At 44.0% G+C, this 22,972-nt stretch overlaps 1 protein-coding gene across 1 annotated transcript in view; it reads right to left on the bottom strand.

Annotated features, from left to right (window-relative positions):
- Positions 1 to 22,963, bottom strand: part of EFTUD2 (elongation factor Tu GTP binding domain containing 2) — a 40,627-nt gene extending 17,664 nt beyond the window's left edge. Inside the window, exons 1-10 of the mRNA XM_003131332.4 lie at positions 22,682 to 22,963; positions 19,370 to 19,478; positions 11,411 to 11,576; positions 10,691 to 10,769; positions 9,945 to 10,020; positions 9,410 to 9,475; positions 8,613 to 8,648; positions 6,527 to 6,617; positions 5,201 to 5,283; positions 1,436 to 1,602 (exon numbers count right to left, since the gene is read on the bottom strand). Coding sequence (XP_003131380.1) covers positions 1,436 to 1,602; positions 5,201 to 5,283; positions 6,527 to 6,617; positions 8,613 to 8,648; positions 9,410 to 9,475; positions 9,945 to 10,020; positions 10,691 to 10,769; positions 11,411 to 11,576; positions 19,370 to 19,474 — 869 coding nt within the window. The 5' untranslated portion in view covers positions 19,475 to 19,478; positions 22,682 to 22,963. The remainder of the gene's footprint in view (positions 1 to 1,435; positions 1,603 to 5,200; positions 5,284 to 6,526; positions 6,618 to 8,612; positions 8,649 to 9,409; positions 9,476 to 9,944; positions 10,021 to 10,690; positions 10,770 to 11,410; positions 11,577 to 19,369; positions 19,479 to 22,681) is intronic.

Raw genomic sequence — 22,972 nt, 5'->3', positions numbered from 1 at the left:
GACCTTGGGACACAGGAAATGAATCTAATGTGATAAGACGGGAGTACATTTTAGAGAAGCCTCCGTTTCATAAATACAGACATAAACACCAATATAAGTAAAGAATGAAAGAAAAGGAAGAGCAACTCTGCTCCCCACTCCCACTGCCCTGCTCTTTATTGTCTTGTTTGGCTTTGCTTTGCAAATTCATGTTAAAAGCCACACAGAAGCCACAGCACCCAAGGTCACTTGCATTTATTAAAAACGCAGCTGTATGCAGGGATCAAATCCACCAACCCTAGCCTTCCTGACACACTGCTTCATGGCATTTCTTAATTCAGAGATGAAGGTACTGGCTTATAAAGAGCAGTCCCCCACCACACTCCCCAGTTGTGCTCCCTAGAGGCAACTGCTTTCAACTCCTTTAAAGCTGCTTCTAGAACATTTACCTCTATATTTCTAAATAATACATTTATGTTGCTTTTTCTTTCTTTCTTTTTTTTTTTTTTTTGGTCTTTTGTCTTTTTAGGGCCACACTTGCAGCATATGGAGGTTCCCAGGCTAGGGGTCTGATTGGAGCTATGGCTGCCAGCCTACGCCAAAGCCACACCAGATCCAAGCCCTGTCTGCAACCTATACCACAGCTCATGGCAACGCCAAGTCCTTAACCCACTGAGCGAGGCCATGGTTCCTAGTCGAATTCATTTCCGCTGTGCCACGACAGGAACTCCTGTTGCTATTTCTTGTTTGGCAGTTGAGATGTGACTTCTTTTTGGTCACGCCTGTAGCACCTGGAAGTTCCTGCAGCAGTGACAACGCCGGATCCTTAACCCGTTGCACCACAGGAACGCTCCATATTTAATCTATTCTCCAAAGCTGCCCGATCCTATGTTCTAAGTGTTACATGTACTATTTCATTTCTGGTAACACCTCACTATATAAGTAGTACTATTCCTTTTTTTTTTTTTTTTTTTTTTTTTGCTTTTAGGGCCACACCCATGGCATATGGAAATTCCCAGGCTAGGGGGTGATTTGGAGCTACAGATGCCGGCCTATGCCATAGCTCACGGCCACACCGGATCCCTGACCCACGGAGCAAGGCCAGGGATTGAACCCGAATCTTCGTGGATACTAGTTGGATTCGCTTCCACTGTGCCATGACGGGAACTCCAGTACTATTCCCTTTTTACAGATGTGGACCTGAGGCCCTACAAGCTCAGGGAACCTTACATGGTTGGTACGGGTGAAGATGAGACTGATTCTAGGGCTCAGGGTACTGAGCACAGGGCTATACTGAAGACGTGAGGTGAGCTGCACATCTGGTTAAGGAATGGAGTCAATCCCTGCAAAGCCACAGAATGTGCCCCTAGCTAAGTCCAGTAAGCACATCCACGTATGCCAAGAAATCAGAGTTGCCCCCAGAGGTGTTCAAGGTCCATGCCCAGGATTCCTCTACCTTATCAATCCATTGACCTCATCTACGATGTGACGCAGCTTGTAATACGCGTCAGTGGGAGGCAGCTTCAGCTCCAGGATTAGCCGGTCAATCTTGTTGATGCACACGGTGACCGCCAGCCTCTCCTGCACGGCGTGCTTGATCAGCCGCTCTGTGTTCAGCATCACCTGAGAGACATGAGGTTCAGAAGGTGATGATCGGAGCAAAGAGGGCAGAAAAGTCCAAAGCAGAGCCAAAGAAGGCACTGCTTTAAAATATGAAGGACGTGGAAAAGAAGATCTGGGGAAACAGATTGTTGGGGGGAGGAAGAGGGTATCCTGTCCAACAGCAGATGCAGGAATTTTTTGTCTTTTGTCTTTTTAGGGCCGCACCTGCAGCATATGGAGATTCCCAGGATAGGGGTTGAATTGGAGCTGCAGCTGCCGGCCTACACCACAGTCACAGCAACGATGGATCCGAGCTATGTCATGCACTGCAGCTCACGGCAACACTAGATCCTTAACCCAACACGTGAGGCCAAGGACAGAACTCATATCCTCATGGATGCCAGTCGGGTTCTTAACCCACTGAGCCACAATGGGAATTTCAGACTCAGGAATTTTAAGAGGGCACCTTGCAGGATTGAGAAATGAAGAAATGTTGGGAGTCAGGTCTCTGTGTGCTAGAGAAGGCTTAGGAAGCCGCAGTGGTGCTGAAATGGAATGCTGGGCGTTAGGATGAACTCGTGGTTTTTTTTTTTTTTTTGCTATTTCTTGGGCCGCTCCCACAGCATATGGAGGTTCCCAGGCTAGGGGTCTAAGCGGAGCTGTAGCCACTGGCCTACGCCAGAGCCACAGCAACGCAGGATCCGAGCCGCGTCTGCAACCTACACCACAGCTCATGGCAACGCTGGATCCTTAACCCACTGAGCAAGGCCCGGTATCAAACCCGCAACCTCATGGTTCCTAGTTGAATTCGTTAACCACTGTGCCACGACGGGAACTCCAACTCGTGTTTTTTTCTTCTTTTTCGGTGAACTAATGGTTTTTAATATATGTGCCTAGAAACAGTTACAGATACATAGGGGTGAATGTTACCTGTGTTCAGTGAAAAGTCCTCGAAGCAATATGCCCCAGTAGCAATAAATATGCCCTAATCTTTGTTTCCAAATACCAGTCCTCAGTAGAAGGAGCCAGAGCTCCTTGGAGAAGCAGCTGACTCCTAGACTGGGGCGGGGAAAGTACAAGATGAGTTTAGGGCATCTTTTTGTGCCTACAAGAAGATGGGGCACGTCAAAAGGATAAAGAAGTCAGCCTGAAGGAGTTCTCACTAGCCAGCGGGATTGGTGGTGTCCCTATAGCGCAAGGACACAGGTTCAATTCCCGGCCTGGCACAGTGAGTTAAAGGATCAGGTGTTGCCACAGCTGCAGTGGGGGTCACAACTATGGCTCAGATCTAATCTCTGGCCCAAGAGCTCCCTATGCTGTGGGGCGGCCAAAAAAGAAAAACAAAACAAAAGAAAAAATATAAAAGATATAAGGATCTTAAAGGATTAAAACTCACTGTGTACAATAAAAATACATGAATCTATATTACTAATAAATAATCAAGTGGAGAAGAATGGAAAGCTCTTCCTTACAACAAAATTCTGACCAATAAATACAGAAGAAATAATAAGAGAAAAACCACCATTTGTAACTATTATATAAACAAGCTAGGAATGACCAATGGATGACAAAAGAAGTAAACTTTGATAAGGAATAGCATGTTTATACTGACTCAAGGTACCTGCCCACAAATTATTAGAAAGGGTAAAATAAAATAGTAACTTCGCACTGGAGAAACCTGACAGGCCCACCCTAGCCAAGTCATCAAAGTTGACATCACCAGTAATGGGATATGGGGACATCACGGACCTTCTGACGTGACGGACTAGTAAAAACACAACGTAGGAGTTCCATCATGGCTCAGTGGTAATGAACCCGACTAGGATCCATGAGGTTTCGGGTTCAATCCCTGGCCTCGCTCAGTGGGTTAAGGATCCAGCGTTACCATGAGCAGACGTGCAGGTTGCAGACGCGGCTCAGATCCCACATTGCTGTGGCTGTGGTGTAGGACGGTGGCTACAGCTCCGATTCAACCCCTAGCCTGGGAACCTCCATATGCCATGGGTGCAGCCCTGAAAAGACAAAAAAAAAAAAAAAAAGAGAGAGAGAGAGAGACTATGGAGACATGAAAATTGAATGTTGGGTTGGGTTAGGGGAAAAAAAACCTCTATAAAGGACATTACTGGAACAATCAGAGAGACTGATTACGGTCTCCAGAAAAGGCCTATACGACAATATTGACCAATACTAAGTTTCCAAATCTTGGTAAGTGTATGTCCCTGTTAGGAAATACATCCTGAAATACATTACTTTCAATTGGTCCAATGGAAAACACACAAACGTGTGAGGGCACACAAGCATGTACAGAGAGATGATTACAAAGCAAATGAAGGTGCGTTCTCAGTATTACTACAACTTTTCAATAAGTTCGAAATTACCCCAAAATGAAGTTAATTTTTTAAAAGGGCAACGCTGGCTCCCTCTGCTGGCTATCTCACCAATGACAACATGAATGAGGTTAGCCAAATTAGCTATTCTTTTTTTTTTTTTTTTTTTTTTTTTTTAAGGGCCACAGGAGAGGCAAGGCATATGGAAGTTCCCAGGCTAGGGGTTGACTTGGAGCTGCAACCACCAGACATGGGGTCCGATCCTCATCTTCTACCTGCACCACACACAGCTCAGGGCAACAGTGGACCCTTAACCCACTGAGCAGGGCCACAGTGGGAACTCCACATACCTAATCTTTCTATTTAGAAATATAAAAAACACTCTGGCCCTTTTAACTCCAATCTCTTCTTAGTTTAGACAACTTCACTGACATTTAAAATCCGGAGCTCCTGTTGTGGCTCAGTGGAAACAAGCCTGACTAGTATCTATGAGGACACTGGTTTGATCCCTGGCCTCGCTCAGTGGGTTCAGGATCTGGTGTTGCTGTGAGCTGTGGTGTAGGTTGCAAATACAGCTTGAATCCCTAATTGCTGTGGCTGTGGCATAGGCTGGCAGCTGCAGCTCTCATTTGACCCCTAGCCTGGTTACTTCCATATGCTGCAGTTGTGCCCCTAAAAAGCAAAAAAGTAAAATAAAACAAAATAGAATAAAATCCACTTACAGGAATAAACTCTCCTCCCTCCCTATTATTTACATTTGTCATTCCTGTGTTTCTTTTTTTTTTTTTTTTTTTTTTTTGGTCTTTTCGCCATTTCTTGGGCTGATCCCTCGGCATATGGAGGTTCCCAGGCTAGGGGTCTAATTGGAGCTGTAGCCACCAGCCTACACCACAACCACAGCAACGCCAGATCTGAGCCACGTCTGTGACTTATACCACAGCTCACGGCAACGCTGGATCCTTAACCCACTGAGCAGGCCAGGGATCAAACCTGCAACCTCATGGCTTCTAGTCGGATTTGTTAACCATTGCACCACGACAGGAACTCCTCCTGTGTTTCTTAAATGACAACGAGTCCTATCATCTTGAGCTTCTCTGGGCAGGGGGTGAGGGACTCACTGAGAACTGATTTACACCTTTATTTGCTGCCCTAATTTTAAAGCAAGTATGAGCCTCAATCTCAGAGACGCTCACGTTCTCTGGCTCCTGGCTCAGCTCACTCAGAGCTCTGGGCAGTGTGTAGGGCAAATATAACAGGGAGAGAGGGGTCCCAAAGGACAGAAGCAGACTCACGCCCTCGGCAGCATCAATGAACAGGACCACTCCATCTGAGATGCGCAAGCCAGCTGTGACTTCATCAGAAAAATTCACATGCCCTGAAAAGCAAATACCAGGTAAGTTGCCACTTGTGTGGATACAGGCTGAGGCACAATCAACTTGTATGTGGTCTGCAGGGCACTGCAAAGCATGTGAACCCACAAAGAGCCCCGTTCCCTTCTCCCCACAGCTCCCTGCAGTGTATAAAATTCCACATTAGGAGTTCCCTGGTGGCCTAGTGGGTTAAGGATCTGGCATTGTCACTGCTGTGGCTTGTGTTCAATCCTTGGCCCAGGAATTTCTGGATGCCATGGGCATAGCCAAAAAAAATTTCCACGTTAGTGTCCCATCCTTGGATTGTGCTTTTATACAGGAGGCCCCCAAACATAAAAAGGAGGAAATGTTTTACCAAGCAGGGCATAATGCATTCCACTCACACCCTAGCTTAGTCTAACCATCAGTGAGTCGAATTCTGTGGGACAGAAGACAATCTGGAGGCAGAAAAAAAGGCAAAGGAAGGGCTTTAGCATGGAGCTGGTTCCTGGCAAAGTGCTGCTGCTGGGTATGGGTGGGGGTCAGGGGCTAAGAAGTAGGAGGGCATAGGGCACCTGATGGGGCAAAAGGCCAATCTGCCAAAACCCAGATTTTCCAGAATTCCCATTGTGGCGCAGCAGAAAGAACCTGCTTGTACCCATGAGGATGCGGGTTTGACCCCTGGCCTCACTCAGTGGGTTGGGGATCTGGCATTGCGGTGAGTTGTGGTGTAGGTCACAGATGAGGCTCAGATCCTGCACTGCTGTGGCCCCCTAGCCTGGGAACCTCCATATGCCATGGGTGTGGCCCTAAAAAGCAAAAAATAAAAATGAATCAAGAGAAAAAGGCAACCAAGGGACAAGATATGCTGCTCCATGGCAACCTGTACATCCCCAGCCACTGGTAAGTACCCGTGGTCTCCATCAAAAGACTGAGATGGCCTGAGGCTGGGACCATGTCTGACTCATCTTTGTCACCCCAATGTCTAGCACAGTGACTGACAGGCTGAAACTAATATATGAATAAGATTCCCCCAAATTTAAATAGTCTAGAGCAGAGTCAAGAGAGGAATAAGACAGAAGACCTGGAGCACAGTGCTTGCTAATTAACTGGTTAGAAGCAAAGGAAACCGTTAAAAATGAAAATTATCATCTTAATGAACAGAATGTAAAAAGAAAGACATAATGCTCTTTTCTGTTCTAGAAATAGTAGGAGCACAAGAAAAAAATAAGTCAAGGTTTTGACAGTAAAAGGTCAGGAACATCCTACCTGGAGTGTCCATGATATTGAAGAGATAGGATTTTCCTTTGGTATCTGGCAAGACCACTGTCACAGGAGTACTTTTGATGCCAACACCCCTCTGAAAGTCACAGAGAGAGAGACAGGATGATCAAGAGCTCATCCTATGCAGGAGGGGTTTACTCTGCTTTGGGGGCTTCCCAGTTGCTAGTAAGTTACACCACTGTCTCTCCTTGTAGTGTGTGTGATTTTGTAACCTAGTCCTCTAATCAGAATGACCTTGAAGACAAACTATCTTGGTCTTAACAGCATTTCCCAGGATGGGGGAGAGTTGGTTCAAATACAAAAAAGTAAAAATAAAAGAACAAGCAAGCAAAGCAGTGGTAAACCATAATAGGAGAATCCACAGTCCTAAAATCTTATCTTCCTCGTACACTATAAATAAAAATAATTAAACATCATATAAATCAAAAGAAACTATCTGGGTTATTTTAGGTTCCTTTTTTTTTGGCTGTGCCTGTGGCATGTGGAAGTTCCCAGACCACACAAGAGATCAAACCCAAGCCAGAGCTGTAATAGCACTGATCCTTAACCTGCTAGGCCATGAGGGAATTCCTAGGTTTTTTTTTGTTTTTTGGGTTTTTTTTTTTGGTCTTTTTGCCATTTCTTGGGCTGCTCCCTCGGCATATGGAGGTTCCCAGGCTAGGTAGGGGTTGAATCGGAGCTGTAGCCGCCAGCCTATGCCAGAGCCACAGCAATGCAGGATCCGAGCCACGTCTGCGACCTACACCACAACTCACGGCAATGCCGGATCATTACCCCACTGCACAAGGGCAGGGATCGAACCTGCAATCTCATGGTTCCTAGTCGGATTTGTTAACCACTGCGCCGCAACAGGAACTCCTTTTTTTTTTTTAAATATAGCGAAAGTTATAGTAGGAGTTGCTGCTGTGGTACAGTGGCTTAAGAATCTGATTGCAGCAGTGGAGGGGCAAGTTCAATTCCCCAGCCCGTCACAGTGGGTTAAAGGATCTGGCATTGTCACTGCTATGGCTTATGTCACTGCTGTGGTGTGGGTTCAATCCCTGGCCTGGGAACTTCTACATGCCACAGGCACAGCTAAAACCCAACAAAAAAAAGCCCAACTCCAGTCAAATATATACACACATATATTTTTTAAATAGCTAATATTTGTTGATTGCTTATCATATGCCAGCACCGTTTAGAGTTCCTTTGGTTAGTCAAACTTATACATTTGTGCTTTCCATGTGGTCATTTAAGAGAGACAGAAATAAAGGAGGGGAGTTCCCATTGTGGCTCAGCAGAAACAAATCTGACTAGCATCTGTGAGGACACAGGTTTGATCCCTGGTCTTACTCAGGGGGTTAAGGCTCTAGGGCTGCCGTGAGCTCTGGTGTAGGTCGCAGACGCAGCTCGGATCCTGTGTTGCTGTGGCTGTGGTGTAGGCCAGTGGCTACAGTTCCAATTCAACCCCTAGCCTGGGACCCTCTATATGCCATGGAAGCAGCCCTAAAAAGACACACACACACACACACACACACAAAAAAAAAAAAAAAAAAAAAAGGAGAAGAGGAAACAGAAGGTGTTAGAGGGGAGGGATAAAGATCCCCTCTAGATGGAAAGACTAACCAGATGGAATGGAAAAGACAGAGATATACGTGCACTCCTTTACAGAGAAAGAGAAGAACAAAGAGAGATGAACCTCTTCTCTAAGGGAAGCTGCCCCTAGGAAGAGCGACATATGGATGGAGTCATCCTATAGATTTTAAGGATGATGTCATTTTAAAAATCATGTTTGGCTTCTGTATAACTTACAGATAAATGTACACACCACCTCTTGGCATCTGCCCCATTAGGCTAAATTAAATCCAGGTAAGGACAGGAGGGTCTCTCCTTTTATCCTACAGTTTGCCTACCCAGCTCTCTTTCAAGTTAGAGATCATGGGACGAAGCAGGGAGATAAAGAGGTTGAGGGATGGGAGTTATGGGGGACGGGTGCTGTATGGGCCAAAACGTTATCATAAAAACTTTCCCTACAAAACCACCACTGCTGGGTCTGGTGTGGCAACAATCAGATTCCCAAAGGCACACTTACCTCTTGCTCTGTGAAGAGGATGTCTGTGTAACACAGCTGAAAAAAGAAAAAAAAAAAAAAATGTAGTTACCACCTGAATTCAGATTCTTGCCACCCACAAACCATCAATCATTCCCCTCACCCACTCCTAACCTGGGGGCCTCTGGCTCAGGAGGAGAACAGATGGAAGGCAAGAGGGTGCGCTACAGAGAGTTCAATGAGACTAGGGCCCTCCCAGGTGGAAAATGCTCCTGGATGGTTTTATGGGGGGAGTCAGGGAAGTCACTAAGGACCGAGGTGGCTGGAGAGCTAAATCACATCAAATGCATTGAATTCTGCACAGTGGTAAAGGAAGACACCTCTAGCCTTCACGGAACACCCGCACATCAAAACAGTCAATCTGGCGGAGACTGAACAGTTATTGCACTGAGACTTGCAGCCACACTGGGCCTCATTCACAGGCATTTAAATTTATCATGGAAACAACAAGGTCCAACTGTATTATATTTATAGAGTAGGCTATTAATACTATGACAGGAAAGAATAGGCTATAAAAGTCAGGATATATCAGAACACAGGAGGGATCTCAAGTGCAGAACAGATCATCCAAAAATACTGCAGGTTAATATTCTCTATGTTCCTGAGAAAATGGAAATTATTTTCTTAAGGGCTATTAATAGAAATTACAATTATGAAGCAGCATATTATAGGCATCATTACTTATAATGAGAGTGGGAGGTTAGAAGGAAGGAGAAGGAGAGACACCCCCCTGTGTTCTGAATGGTTCATCCCAAACCCTCCACAGAATTTCTACTTACATCTTGGTCATAGCGCTTTCTGATTTCCGGGTGAGTCTGCTCTATTAAACAATCTACAAAACACGTCTGCAAGGGAAAAGAAAGTTATGTTCTGCTGGCCACAGAGGAAAATCGACTCCACCCTCCCCCAGTTACCAATACACCACACAATTCAGGGATAAGGAGAGGAGGAGGAGAGCAGGGGAGATTATGGGACAACAAAGAAATAAAGAAGCCACGGGATTATTTTCAAATGAAAGATGAAATCTTTCTTGGGCAAGCGTCCTCCAGGAAATGAAAACTTATAAAATAAAGTAAGGCCCAATTTCCCCTCTGCTGTCCAGATGTAGACACAAGGCTCAGGCATGCAAGTGGCTTAGCTTTCCATCTGCTGCTCAGGAAAAGCTGGGATTTCACGGCTCGGTTTCACAATAGGCTCCAGGGAGGCCCTGCAGAGTCAGGAGGTCCAGCCTTATGGCCTCAGACCCCAATTAGTGACTCTTAGGCTGAAACACTCAGCAGAAACAAAGAGCAACCCTGTTCCAAGTTCCCTCACCTTGCCATGGTGGAGATGGCCACAGAGCGTCACGTTTCTGATGAGCTCCGAGTTATCCATCAGATCTGCCAAGAAACTGAAAGGAGAAAGGAAGAGAGAAAAGGGACTCTGGCAACGGTTTTCAAACAAAGGAGCGGTGCAGAGATGTTCTAGGTATTTTTGGCCAGGAACAATTTTCAGCCCAACTGGAGAATGTTCCAAGGCAGACATGAATTTCTACCCCTACACAGTTCAGGCTTTGGGAATGGAACAGACTCATTTGTGAGGTGACATAATCTTGAAATGTCATGGAGCTTTCAATAGGAAAATAATGACATTTAAAAAGCAAGTAAGGGTGAGTTCCTGTTGTGGCGCAGTGGAAACAAATCCGACTAGGAACCATGAGACTGCAGGTTCAATCCCTGGCCTCGCTCAGTGGGCTAAGGATCTGGTGTTACCATGAGCTATGGTGTAGGTCGCAGACGAGGCTCGAATCTGGCGTGGTTGTGGCTGTGGTGTAGGCCGGCAGCTGTAGCTCCGATTAGACCCCTAGCCTGGGAACCTCCATATGCTGAGGGTGCAGCCCTAGTAAAAGACAAAAAAAAAAGGAAGAAAGAAAGAAAGAAAATGCTGGCAAATTGTAGGGAGAGAGTTCTGCTTTCACAATAATTCACTGGCTACTTCAACCACAAACCACCTCCTACCTCCACAAAAAAAATGAACCCATACTGTTTGTGCAGAGATGCTGCAAGACCTTAATAACTTACTCCATTTCATACACTGTGACAGGTAGTGTCTGCTCCATCAGAGTGAATTTCTTGGTTTTCACTGGCTTAATAATGGGTTCTAGGAGAAAAAAAAAGTAGTGATGTGCAGGTAGGCATAAAACATAAAAACACAGAGCCCTATTCCAACAGACTGAGCTTTCAGAATATACGATATGCGACATCAATTTATGCTATTCTCATGGGTCACTGAGATTGAGAAAGTCCTGGGAATGCTATTTGGCACGAGACAGTGAAGGGTCTTGAACTGTGGAGTGAGGTGTTTGGACTTTATTTTGTGAGAGGAAGAGAGAGGGACTAGATAGAGGATGAGCTCGATATCAGTTCAAAAGCACTCCTTGCATTTAAAAATGCAACCACTTTCCAGAAGCTCAGTGAAAATTAGTAAAGTGGAAAATAAGCATTGTGAAGACTAGTTAAAGGAGTTGGTATTGTTTGGATATCAGACCAGAAGAGAACTTAAAGACTGTCTTCAAGCACCTAAACGGATATTAGATTAAAAGAAAGAACGCTCTCTCTCTTTGTAACTCTTATTTGCTAAGTAATAAGCTATGAGTTTTACTGAATATCAAAATGGGGTTAATTGAATCTCAATCTAGACATAGTACCTGAAAGAGAAACTAATCAGTTCATTCACTGAGCTTTCAAGACAGTTTTCTGGTTTCGGATTCAGCGCTCCCCAGCCAGCGCCTCCAGACTCACCGGTGAGAGGCTGCGTGTCCTCCTCCTGAACTATGGTCTCCACTTCGGGGCCGTACACCTCCTCGGCTGTGGGGTAGTACTTCTTGTCCTCATGCAGCACCACCTCCATCCCAGGGTGCTCTTCATCATGATCTCCTACATCGTCATCGTCGTCCTCGTCGTCCATCTAAAAGCAAGAGAGCGAAGACGGTTGGAAGGGGTGCGCACTTTTCCTGTTCAATGACCGGCCAACATTACACGAGTTAAAAGCAATGGCTCCACACACTTGACAGCTTCTTATTTTGAGTTCTGTGCTAGAGAGTCAGCGGGGCAGGTTCTACTGTGTGATGCTCCACAAAGAGAAGACTAGGCTAGGACTGTGGATGGCTCGCCTGATTCAAACTAACCCTTCCAAAAATGTGGGCCACTGGTTACAAGTGGATGGAGATTGGAGAAAACAAATGGCTTATTGCAACACACTCTTTTAAGGGAAAAAATAACTTCCTCCATGGGCAGAAATAAGAGGCAGAAACTGGGAACACGTCCATACCTTTAAAATTTTCTCTTAGACTCACAGAATTGTTTTTGAAAAATACCTTTGTGACAGATAAATAACAGGTGTTGGCAAGGATGTGGAGAACCTGGAGCCCTTATACCCTGCTGATGGGAATGGAAAATAGTGCAGCTGCTTTGGGAACAGTTTGTTCATTCTTCAAGATGTTAAATACAAAGTTACCACATGACCCAGCAATCCTGCTCCCAGATATCTAGGCCAGACAAACAAAAACTTAGGTTCACACAAAAACATAAATAAATATTCATAGTAGCATTATTCTTAATAGTTAAAAGGCAGAAACAACCGAAATGTTGATGGAATGATGCATGGATAAATAAAATGTGGTACATCCATACAATGGAATATTATTTGGTAATAAAAAGAAATTTAATACTTATTCTTGGTACAACATGCATGAACCTAAGATACATTACGCTAAGTAAAAGAAACCAGACACAGGGAGTTCTCTTGTGGCTCAGTGGGTTAAAGATTCAGTGCTGTCCCTGCTGTGGCTGTGGGTACATCTGTGGTGTGGGTTCGATCCCTGACCTGGGAACTTCCATATGCTGCAGGTGTAGCCAAAGAAAAAAAGGAAAAAAAGAAAGAAAGAAACCAAACACAAAATGGCTCATATTCTACAATTCTGTTTATACGAAATGTCCAGAAAAGGCAAATCTATAGAGACAGAAAATAGACTAGTGTTGCCTAGGGATGGAGCGGGGTAAGAGAACTGGGCGGCAATGGTTACAGGGTAAGAGATTTCTTTCCCAGATGATGAAAACATTTCTACAACTGATTATGATGACGGATGCATGACTAGGAATACCCTAAAAAAAAAAACCCAGTGAAATATACATAGGAAATGGGTGAATTGTGAGGTATGTGAATTTTTTTTCTTTTGGCCATGCCCATGGCATATGAAAGTTCCTGGGCCAGGGGTCAAACCCGCACAGCACTGACCCAAGCCACTGTAATGACTAGGCTGGATCCTTAACCCACTGGGCCATAAGAAAACTCCTGCATGAATTATACTTCAATAAAACTGTTAAAAAATAACTTCGTAACCTCCATTTTGCTAATACACAGGTAATTAGAAAACAGTCAAGCAAAAACTAAAATCAATTATATATATATATATATATATTTTTTTTTTTTTAGGGCTGCACCTGTGGCATATGGAAGTTCCCAGGCTAGGGGTCAAATTGGAGCTGTAGCTGCCAGCCTACACCACAGCCACAGCAATGCCAAATCCAACCAAGCCTTATCTGCGACCTGCACCACAGCTCATGGCAATGCCAGATCCTTCACCCACTGAGCGAGGCCAGGGATCAAACCTGCCTCCTCATGGATACTAGTCAGATTCATTACCACTGAGCCACAATGGGAACTCCAATAACACATATATTACACCTTCTACTTTTGATGACTGTGGTCCATCACATACACTAACTTATTTAACCAATACCCTATTTTTTCTTTCCTTCTTTTTTTTGGCTGTATCCACAGCACATGGAAGTTCTCAGGCCAGGACTGAACCCACTGATGCAGTGACCTATGCCACAGCTGTGGTAATGTTGGATCCTTAGCACACTGTGCCACAGTGGGAACTCTGACCAATCCCCTATTTTTTAACATTAGAGGTGGTTTCTAATTTCTAGCACTGTAAACATCACTGCAATCAACTACTTTTCATACACATATCTCTGTAAACATCTCTCATCATTTCTTCAGGATAATCCCAGAAGTAAAACTCCTGGGCCAGGAGTTCCCATCATGGCGCAGCAGAAACGAATCTGATTAGGAACCATGAGATTGCGGGTTCAATCCCTGGCCTCACTCAGTGGGTTAAGGATCTGACATTGCTGTGAGCTGCAGACGTGGCTTAGATCTGGTGCTGCTGTGGCTCTGGCATAGCTGGCAGCTGTAGCTCTGATTGGACCCCTAGTCTGGGAACCCCCCATATGCCACAGGTGCAGCCCTAAAAAAAAAGCAAAACAAACAAATAAAAACTAAAAAAAAAAAAAAACCCCAAAAATTGCTGGGCCAAAGAGTCACATACCTCAAGGTTTTGATGTGCATCCCTACCCTGCAGAAATGCCTTCACAACTCACACTCTCAGGGGTAGTAGCACATAACAGCACAACACATGTTGGAGTTAGATGAGAGGTCACGTGGCTTATAGTCCGCCGTTCATTCAACAATTTTTTTTTTTTTTTTGCTTTTTAGGGCCGCACTCATGGCGTATGGAGGCTCCCAGGCTTGGGGTAGAATAGGAGCTGTAGCCTCCGGCCTCTGGCCTCTGGCCTCCGCCACAGCCACATCAGACAGATCAGAGCCACCAGATCTGCAGCTGACACCACAGCTCACAGCAACACTGGATCCTTAACCCACTGAGCAAGGCCAGGGATCGATCCCGCAATCTCATGGTTCCTAGTTGGATTCATTTCCACTGGGCCACGATGGGAACTCCCATTCAACAGATATTTAACAAGCACCTACCCTGTGCCAGGCACTTCTCTGGACACTGCCCTACTCCTCACACATTAGGAATCCCACAAGATGGGAGTTCTTTTTAAAAAAATTTTTTTATTAAGATGGGAATTCTTTAAGGGCTATTCATGTTTGTGTCCTCAGTAAATGGGAAGGGGTGGAAAAAACAGAAGGATCCGGGGCTGCTGTGAGCTGTGGTGTAAGTCACAGATGCGGCTCGGATTCCGAGCTGCTGTGGCGTAGGCCGGCGGCTACAGCTCCGATTCGACCCCTAGCCTGGGAACCTCCATATACCGCAGGTGCGGCCATAAAAAAGAAAAAACAAAACAAAACAAACGAGGTTACCAAAGGGGAAAGGGAGGAAGGGATAGGATAAATCAGGAGTATGGGATTAACAGATACAAAGTGCCATACATTAAAGAGATAAGCAAGGAAGATTTACCATTCAGCAGAGAAAACTATACATATTCAGTATCCTGTAATAACCTATAATGAAAAATAATTTGAAAAAATATATATAACTGAAGCACTTTGTTGTACACCCAAAACTAACACAGTGTGTAAATCAACGCAACTTCAATCTTAAAAAATGAGAAGGGACGGGATCCAGTTTCTATTATATAGAAATAAGAACAAATATCCGTAAGAACAGGAGGGAAGGCATATGTCACAGATGCAGAGAGGGGGGTAATTTCACCCAAATTCCAGCACGTCAACTTCTTTCTTATGAACATAAAACTCTCCAGTGGTGAGCCGACTGGCTACCTCCTTCCAGCTCTACACTCTACTTCTATTAAGGGACTCAAGACTATCTTAGCTCTTTTAGCGGCCATATACATCCTACTGCTGGTGGCTTCGAGACAGCTATCAAGCTAGCTCTCTTCGTTCTACACCACTGAATGCATTCTAAATCCAATTATAGGATTTTATGTAATAATTTTCAACTACCTGTAATTATTTCTGAGTGTCCTGACAGCAGCTCAAACTTGACAAGTCTAAAATAAAACCAAACAAGCATCTTTTTCTCATTTCCTTTCCTGTTAATAACCAGCCTTCATCTAGTTATCCCAGCTCCCATCACTCAAACAATGGCCCCAATCTATATCCTTCCACTGTGACGAACTTCTGGCTGGTCTCCACACCTCCCAAACCTCCCTTCACTGAAGGAAGGATCCCAGCATCCTGCTTTGGTCATGTCACTCCCAGTTCTCCATTCTAGGCTTTCCAGAGTCTGGCCCCTCCTCCTGTTTCACACCCACAGCTGTCCCTTCCAGGGACTGTGCTTCGACCATTAGGAGGAGAAATCATTTCCTCTTAACACACAACCCCTGGGTCCCTGCTCACTCCAGTCTTTTCTAGAAGGTCCTTTCTTCTTCCCTGTCTCCATTATGAAAATCCTATTCATCTCCTGACTGTTACACACCTCGCTAAAAAGCGTTTTTAAAAATCTATGGACCCGATGCGGAGTAGGAGGCCACAGGAATTCGTAATCTGCTGCAAAAAGTATGAACTAGTACAGCCGTGCTGAAGACTAATTTGACAGCATCAACACATTAAGTATATATATGCTCTGATCATCAGCAACCCTGCTTTTGGAAAAATAACCCAAGGAAATGTTCACACGGTGCATGAAGGGATATATCTGAGAATATTCAATGCAGTATTATCGGTGGGGAGGAAAGGCTGGTGTCAGGTAACCTGGGGCCCTTCACTAAGAGAGTAACGCACACCAGGGAGAACTGGGCAGCAACTGAATGCCACAAACTGGACGTACCCAAGTGTGGATGGATGTTAAAAATGCATCACTCACCACAAGGCTGAGGGCAAAAGTAAAAAACAGAATGATAACAGGTAACAAGATACCATTTACTTGAATTAAAATTACACAGACTCAAAGACATAGAGAAGAGTCTTGTGGTTGCTAAGGGGAGGGAGGGAGAGTGGGATGAACTGGGAGTTTGGGATTAGTAGACGCAAACTATTACATTTAGAATGGATAAGCAAGGTACAGCACAGGGAACTATAACCAGTCTCTTGGAACAGACCACGATGCAAGGTAATATAAGAAAGGGAATGTATACATACATGTATGACTACGTCACTTTGCTGTACAGTAGAAATTGGCACACACTGTAAATCAACTATACTTTAATAAAAAATAAATAAATTAATTAAAAAACCCACATGCATACAGTGCAACGATACATGTTTTTTGCAACTCATACAAACAAAGAACACACATACATTAGAATGACTGTGGTTACGAGTATGAGAATAAGATAGAAAAGAAATTAGTGAGTTAAATAAATAAGGGCACAGCCTTCCTAAGCAATAATACTGCGGAACTAGAATATCATTAACTCAACCCTCTGGACCGAGGTGAAAACATTCACACATTGCTTAACCATTTCTTTCTTTTTAAAATTTTTGTTGTTGCAAACGGCATTAGTGAGATATGTCACACTCCACACAATTCACCCATTTTAAGTGCCCTGTTTAACGGTTTTCAGTATACTCAGGGTTGTGCAATCATCACCACAATCAAATTTAGAACATTTTGATCTCCCCCCCAACTCCTGTACCCTTTAGCCATTACGCCCCAATTCCTGCCCCCAACCTGGGCAATCACTAATCACTCTACTTTCTGACTCTACAGATGCCTACCCTTTCTTCAGGTCCATTTCCTCAGATATGTTTCTTGGTCATTTCAGCCAGGAATGATCCCTCCTTTCATACTATTACTATAGATACAAGTTAGGATCACTTAACTGGTGCTTGTCCTTCCCTGTTTCGGATTATAAGCATCTCTGCGCTGCATGTCCCCTGCCAAGCAGCAGGTTGCTGGAGAGCAGGGATAGCGCCTTGGCTCTCTTCTGCACCACATCTCTTGCAAGTAGTTAAGTGCTCTATAAATACTTAATGAATGAATGCTTGGACTTTATTTAACCCAGAATTCAAGTTTGTTGAGATCACTCTGAATTTAGATTCCGTTATGCAATGTAACAGTTTATGTCATGTGCAAAGTTTATAAACCTCTCTTCTCTAGTTTCACCTAAGTCATTGATAAAAAGGTTGAAAAGGATGGGACCAAGCATGCACAGATGCTTGGGGCATGTCACAAGAACTCTGGCGGTGATCCAGTAATCAACACTCTTTGGGTCCCACTGTTCAGTTGGCTGGGACCTCTCCCAATCATATTGTGACTCAGCCCATTTTCTTTCCACAAGGACATCATGAATTACAGTGGTAACCTTGGGAAGGGCCCTGATATGAAATGAGGACCAAAGAAGACTTTCTATTTGGTCTGCATGAAACTGGATTCATGAATTACTTGTGCAATGAAAAATAATCTCTTTAAAATAGTATCTTAAAGAGAAAAAAATTGGTTTATTAAAAAAAAAATACTTCAAACGCCCTGTCCAAGTCAAGAGACATAATATCCACAGCATACATACCCACGACCTATATCTAGCTTAATATCTCAAGCTAGTAACTGAATCAAGAGAAATTTATTTTTTGTTTCTTTGTTTTGCCTGGACCTGTGGCATGCAGAAGTTTCTAGGCCAGGTATTGAACCCAAGCCACAGAAAGACAATACCAGATCCTTAACCTGCTGAGCCACCAGAGAACTCCAAGAGAAGTTTCTTTTTATAAAACTCATACTAGTGGAATTCCTGCTGTGGTGCAGCGGGTTAACAATCCAGCCTGTCTCTGTGGAGGTGCCAGTTCGATACCCAGCCCAGCGCCAGGGGCTAAGGATCTGGGGTTGCTGCAGCTGTGGTATATGTCACAGCTGCAGCCGGGATTCGATTCCTGGACTGGGAACTCCAAATACCACAGGTGCAGCCAGGAAAGAAAAAACAAAAACAAAAACAAACCCCACAAAACAAACAAAAAACCCCCTTGTACTAGCTTCCTAAGTGTGCAACAGTCATCTGCTCTGCAATTCCTTCCATGATTTTTACTACGGGTGCATATTACATGTACCAGTTTGTGGCTGCAGAATGCAGTGGCTTATCTCCCCTTTGAAAAGTAGGACGAGTTGCCTGAACCACTATCTACCACCATGGCCACTCCCCATTTGCTTAAAGATGACCTCGGTGGTTCTCAGCTTACCTCCCTGCAAGGTCTCCCTCGCCCTCCCACCCACGATGTAATTCATCTGGCCCAGAGATCGGAACGCATATAAAGGTACCAGCTACTCCCTTTTCACCTCACCTGTATGGCTTCACTTTTCTTTTTCCAGTGTCTACTCTATTTTTTCTAGCTTGAAGGATATTTTCTCAGGTGGAAAAGACAAACGGCAGCCAGGACTTCTGTCCTCCTTTCCTGCTGTTTCATTAATATCAAGCCTCCACTAATAAGCAGTGGGCCTATCTACTTCTTCCTCATCTTGTTCTAAAAAACTGTTAAAACACGAAAGCCTTATTTGGCATCTTTTGTAAGCCTCAGACCATTCAGAACTTCATCCCCCATAACTCTCCTAAGAAGAGTCATAGAAATCTATGCCTCCCTTTTCTATTGCTTCCATGTATCTTTCAAAACCCCAGTTCATGAGGGAGTTTCCACGGCAGTGGCATTTGAAAAAGTTGACTACCTTAGATAAGTTGGAATTATTCATGACTGCCAAAAGGCACTTCAAACAAATGGACAAAGGACAACTACCAGATGAACTAGAGCTCAAGAGTATAAAATCACCCTACCAATGAGATTACCTTATGTTCTCCTTTGGAACTTCAGTAGCCAAGCTTTCTTGGGGGCGGTGTAAGACCCGAGTAAGTCATAATAACGATAAAAAGGGCAACATTAGAGCTATACACAGGGTATTCTGTGAGCACAGAGGATTCATTACTTTATTGCTTTTTTTTTTTTTTTTTTTTTTACTTTATTGCTTTTTTGAAAAAGAGAGAACTGAAAAAAGTTATTTGTTTTACCTCATCAAGGTCTTTGGTCTCTCTGCCCAATTCATCATCATCTTCATCAGAATCAAGCTCTGGTCCAATATAATTCCCAAACTCATCATATAAGTCAGTATCCATGATGCTAAAATTCAAAAAGAGAAGTTAGATGCTGGCAAGGTGATCAAGGCCTCCACCCGAGCCGACGGTTGACCACATCCCGTCACACAAATCTGCTCTGCAGTGACATCAACCAGACTCCTCTTCCCAAGTCCTGCACATTCACCTCCTCTCTGTACTCACTGGCCCTTTTTACACACTTTTCTCCCAATTCTTTTTTTCAATACTAAAAAAAATTTAAATAAATAATTTAAAAATGATACCAGAAAGTCACAAAAAGAGCACAAGTTTCTTTTTCCTAAATTATTTGAGAATAAGTTGCTGACACAATGTCTCATCACTGCCCAAAACTTCAGGGCAGGAGCTGACAAACTACAACCTGCAGCCAAATCTGGCCTGCCAACTGTTTCTATACAGCCCCAAAGGTAAGATGTTTTTCATATTTCTAAGTGATTGGAAAAAAAATTCCAAAGAGCAATATTTCATGATACACAAAAATTAGTTATATGAAATTCCCATCTTGGGTCTATAAAAACAGCTTCACTGGAACACAGCCATGCTCATTCTTTTATATTGCCTGTGGCTGCTCTCACACTCTAACAGCAGAGTTGAGTAGCTGTCACTGAGACCATATGGCCCACAAAGCCTAAAACATTTACTAGCTGGTCCTTAACAGCAAAAGTTTGCCTAACCCTTGCTTTAGTGTGTGTGATTCCTACAAACAAGGACATTCTCCTACATAACCACGATATAACCACCAATATCAGAAAATTTATATTGACACATTACTGCCACCTAATCCTCAGGCCCCCATTCAAGCTTCACAAACTGTTCCAACAGAGTCCTGGACAGCAAAGGATCCAATCCAGATTCCATGTTTGTGTTTAGCTGACGTGTCTTTAGCGTCTGTCTTTTTTTCTTTTTTTGGCCTTGCCTGTGGTATGCAGAAGTTCCCAGGCCAGGGATTGAACCCACACCACAGCAGTGACAAATGCCAGATCCTTAACCCACTGCACCACCAGGGAACTCCTTTAGTGTCTTTCAGTCTGGAACAGTTCCTCACTCTTTCCTTGATTTCTGTGATTGGACACTTTTGAAGATTATAGGCTAGTGAGTTTGTAGAACGTCCCATAATTTGGCTTTGTCTGATGTTTCAGCATGATTAGATTTAGGTTATGCATTGTGGGCAGGAACATCATAGAAATGAAGCTGTGTTAAGAGCATTTCCTATCAGGTGGCACATGATTTTGATTTGTCCCATTGATGGTAATGCTAACTTAATCCCTTGATTGCAGTGGTGTCTACTAGGCCTTTCCACTGTAAAATTACTTGTTTTCTCTTTGTAATTACTAAGTATTGTGGGGTTGTCTCTACTTCAATTATTGAGATTCTATTCAAAGTTCAAATGCCACCTCTTTCAAGCCTTCCTACAGCCTCAATTTCTTATTCTCCTATACTGCTTATTTCTTCTTTTGTGTCCTTCTCAGCCTTTAATTCTGTCCTGAATGGTAGTTAACTTACCAATTACTCTAACAACTCAACAGCTTACAAGTAATAAACAATAGACCAAAGCATGGATTAATGGGCAGGGCTCCGGAGGTGGAAGACTCCAGATGTGAATCCAAACTGTCACTTAATAACTATGTCACTTCAGGTAAGTTAGTCACCTCTCCAAGCTTGAGTCCTCATTTGGAAAAACGAACCGATTAATCCTCATTGCACTAGGGGTTATGAGAGTTAAATAAAATAGTCTGTGTAAAGAATTTGTCACATTTGACTAGGCACAATAAATGTCAGCTGGCATTGTTTTTTGGCCATTTTTTTTTTAATTTTAATTTTTTTGTCTTTTGTCCTTTTAGGCCTGCACCCACAGCATATGGAGGTTCCTAGGTTAGGGGTCTAATCAGAGCTGTAGCCATCGGCCTACACCACAGTCACAGTAATGCAGGACCCGAGCCACATCTGCAACCTACACCACAGCTCACAGTAACACTGGATCCTTAACCCACTGGGTGAGGCCAGGGATCGAACCCGCAACCTCATGGTTCCTGTTCGGATTTGTTTCCACTTCACCATGACGGGAACTCCTGGCCATTCTTGAATATAGGAATTCCGTGTTCTTTGTGCTCACTACCAATCCCCAAAACAGCACCTCACATAAGTAGGAACTGGATAAAGGTTAACTGAATGAAATGTTTAATTTTAAGATATTGATATTTCTTGCATGAGGTTAATCCCTCCACCTCCCTCCGTGCCCCCTACTGAGAGCTGACTGTGGATAAAATGAAGAATTAAGAACTCCAAGCACTAGTAATTAAACGAAATTATTACAGAAAGTTTCATATGCATAAAGGTTCTTTTTAGCTCCAAAGAGCTATCACATCCTTGCTCATTTCATTCTCCCAAAACACCTATGAAATGACCTTATTTCTGCTTCAGGACCACTGCACTTACTATTCTCTTTTGAAATGTCCTTCCCTTGGACATGCATAGCTGTTCCTTCATCTCACTGTCTCTACTAAAATGTCACCTCTGAGAACCCTTCCCTTGTCACTGTAAAAAAAAAAAAAAAAAAAAAAAAGCTCCCCATACACACACTCTGCAATCCTCGCTTTCACTGTTTTATTGTTTTTATTAACGTTTACCATTAGCTGACACATATCTGTTCATGTATTTACTGTCTTCTCTCCAAATACAGCTTAAGCAAAAACTTTGGATTTGTTTTTTGTTTTTTTCACTTAGAGAGGTGTCCAGCACAAAACAGAACCTCAGTAAGTATTTGTTGAAAGACTAAATAAATGGCTCCAACAAGCAAAGAAAAGATAGTTGGCTTGCTCACAGTTGCACAAAACTAGTGAGCTTCGGTACTAAACTTCACTGCAGCTTCCCGCTACAGTCCAAGTTTCTCAAAGGAATACAGAGCAAGGGCCAAGGGAGCTTGGTAGAGAAGGGGTGAAGAGGGCACAGATGGAAGAGGGAGTGAGACAGGGGAATGAACAGTTAGAGAACGACCAGAGAAGGAGTTTTATAAATAGATGACACTGAGGGAAAACCGGAATCCGTGTGTGTTGCGGGGAGTTCATTCCCTTTCCCGCTCCACGCCTCAATTCACCCATTTGTAAAGTAAAAGTGGCAAAACCGCATGTAACGTTTCTTCCAGATACGACATTATTGAATTTCCCATCCCATCGCAGCGACCTCGCCACGCTTTGACCAGGGCCAACTCACCTCCCGTTGCTGGGCCAAAAACACCAAGTCTGCCGCCTGAGGCCTTGCTTCCGCCCCACGCCGCCGCACCACCTGCGCCCGCCGTCCGGAAGGACCCCGCAGACGCAGTGGTCGCGTTTCTGCCACGGAGGACAGCCCTCTGCCTGAGAACCAGCTTGGAGGAATGCCGGCCGCGGATACAGGAACTTGCAGGGCAGAGTTGTGGGTCCCCAAACCGAGGCGTAGACTGCTCCAAAGAAAGCGAGGCCTGAGGGAAGAGTGAATCTGATCAGGCGCCCCGGGGCTACCCTG

Source organism: Sus scrofa, chromosome 12 (assembly GCF_000003025.6).
Source record: "Sus scrofa isolate TJ Tabasco breed Duroc chromosome 12, Sscrofa11.1, whole genome shotgun sequence".
In the NCBI taxonomy this organism is placed as follows: Eukaryota; Metazoa; Chordata; class Mammalia; order Artiodactyla; family Suidae; genus Sus; species Sus scrofa.
Note: the sequence above shows the minus strand (reverse complement) of the source record. Positions and strands in the feature narration are given on the sequence as shown.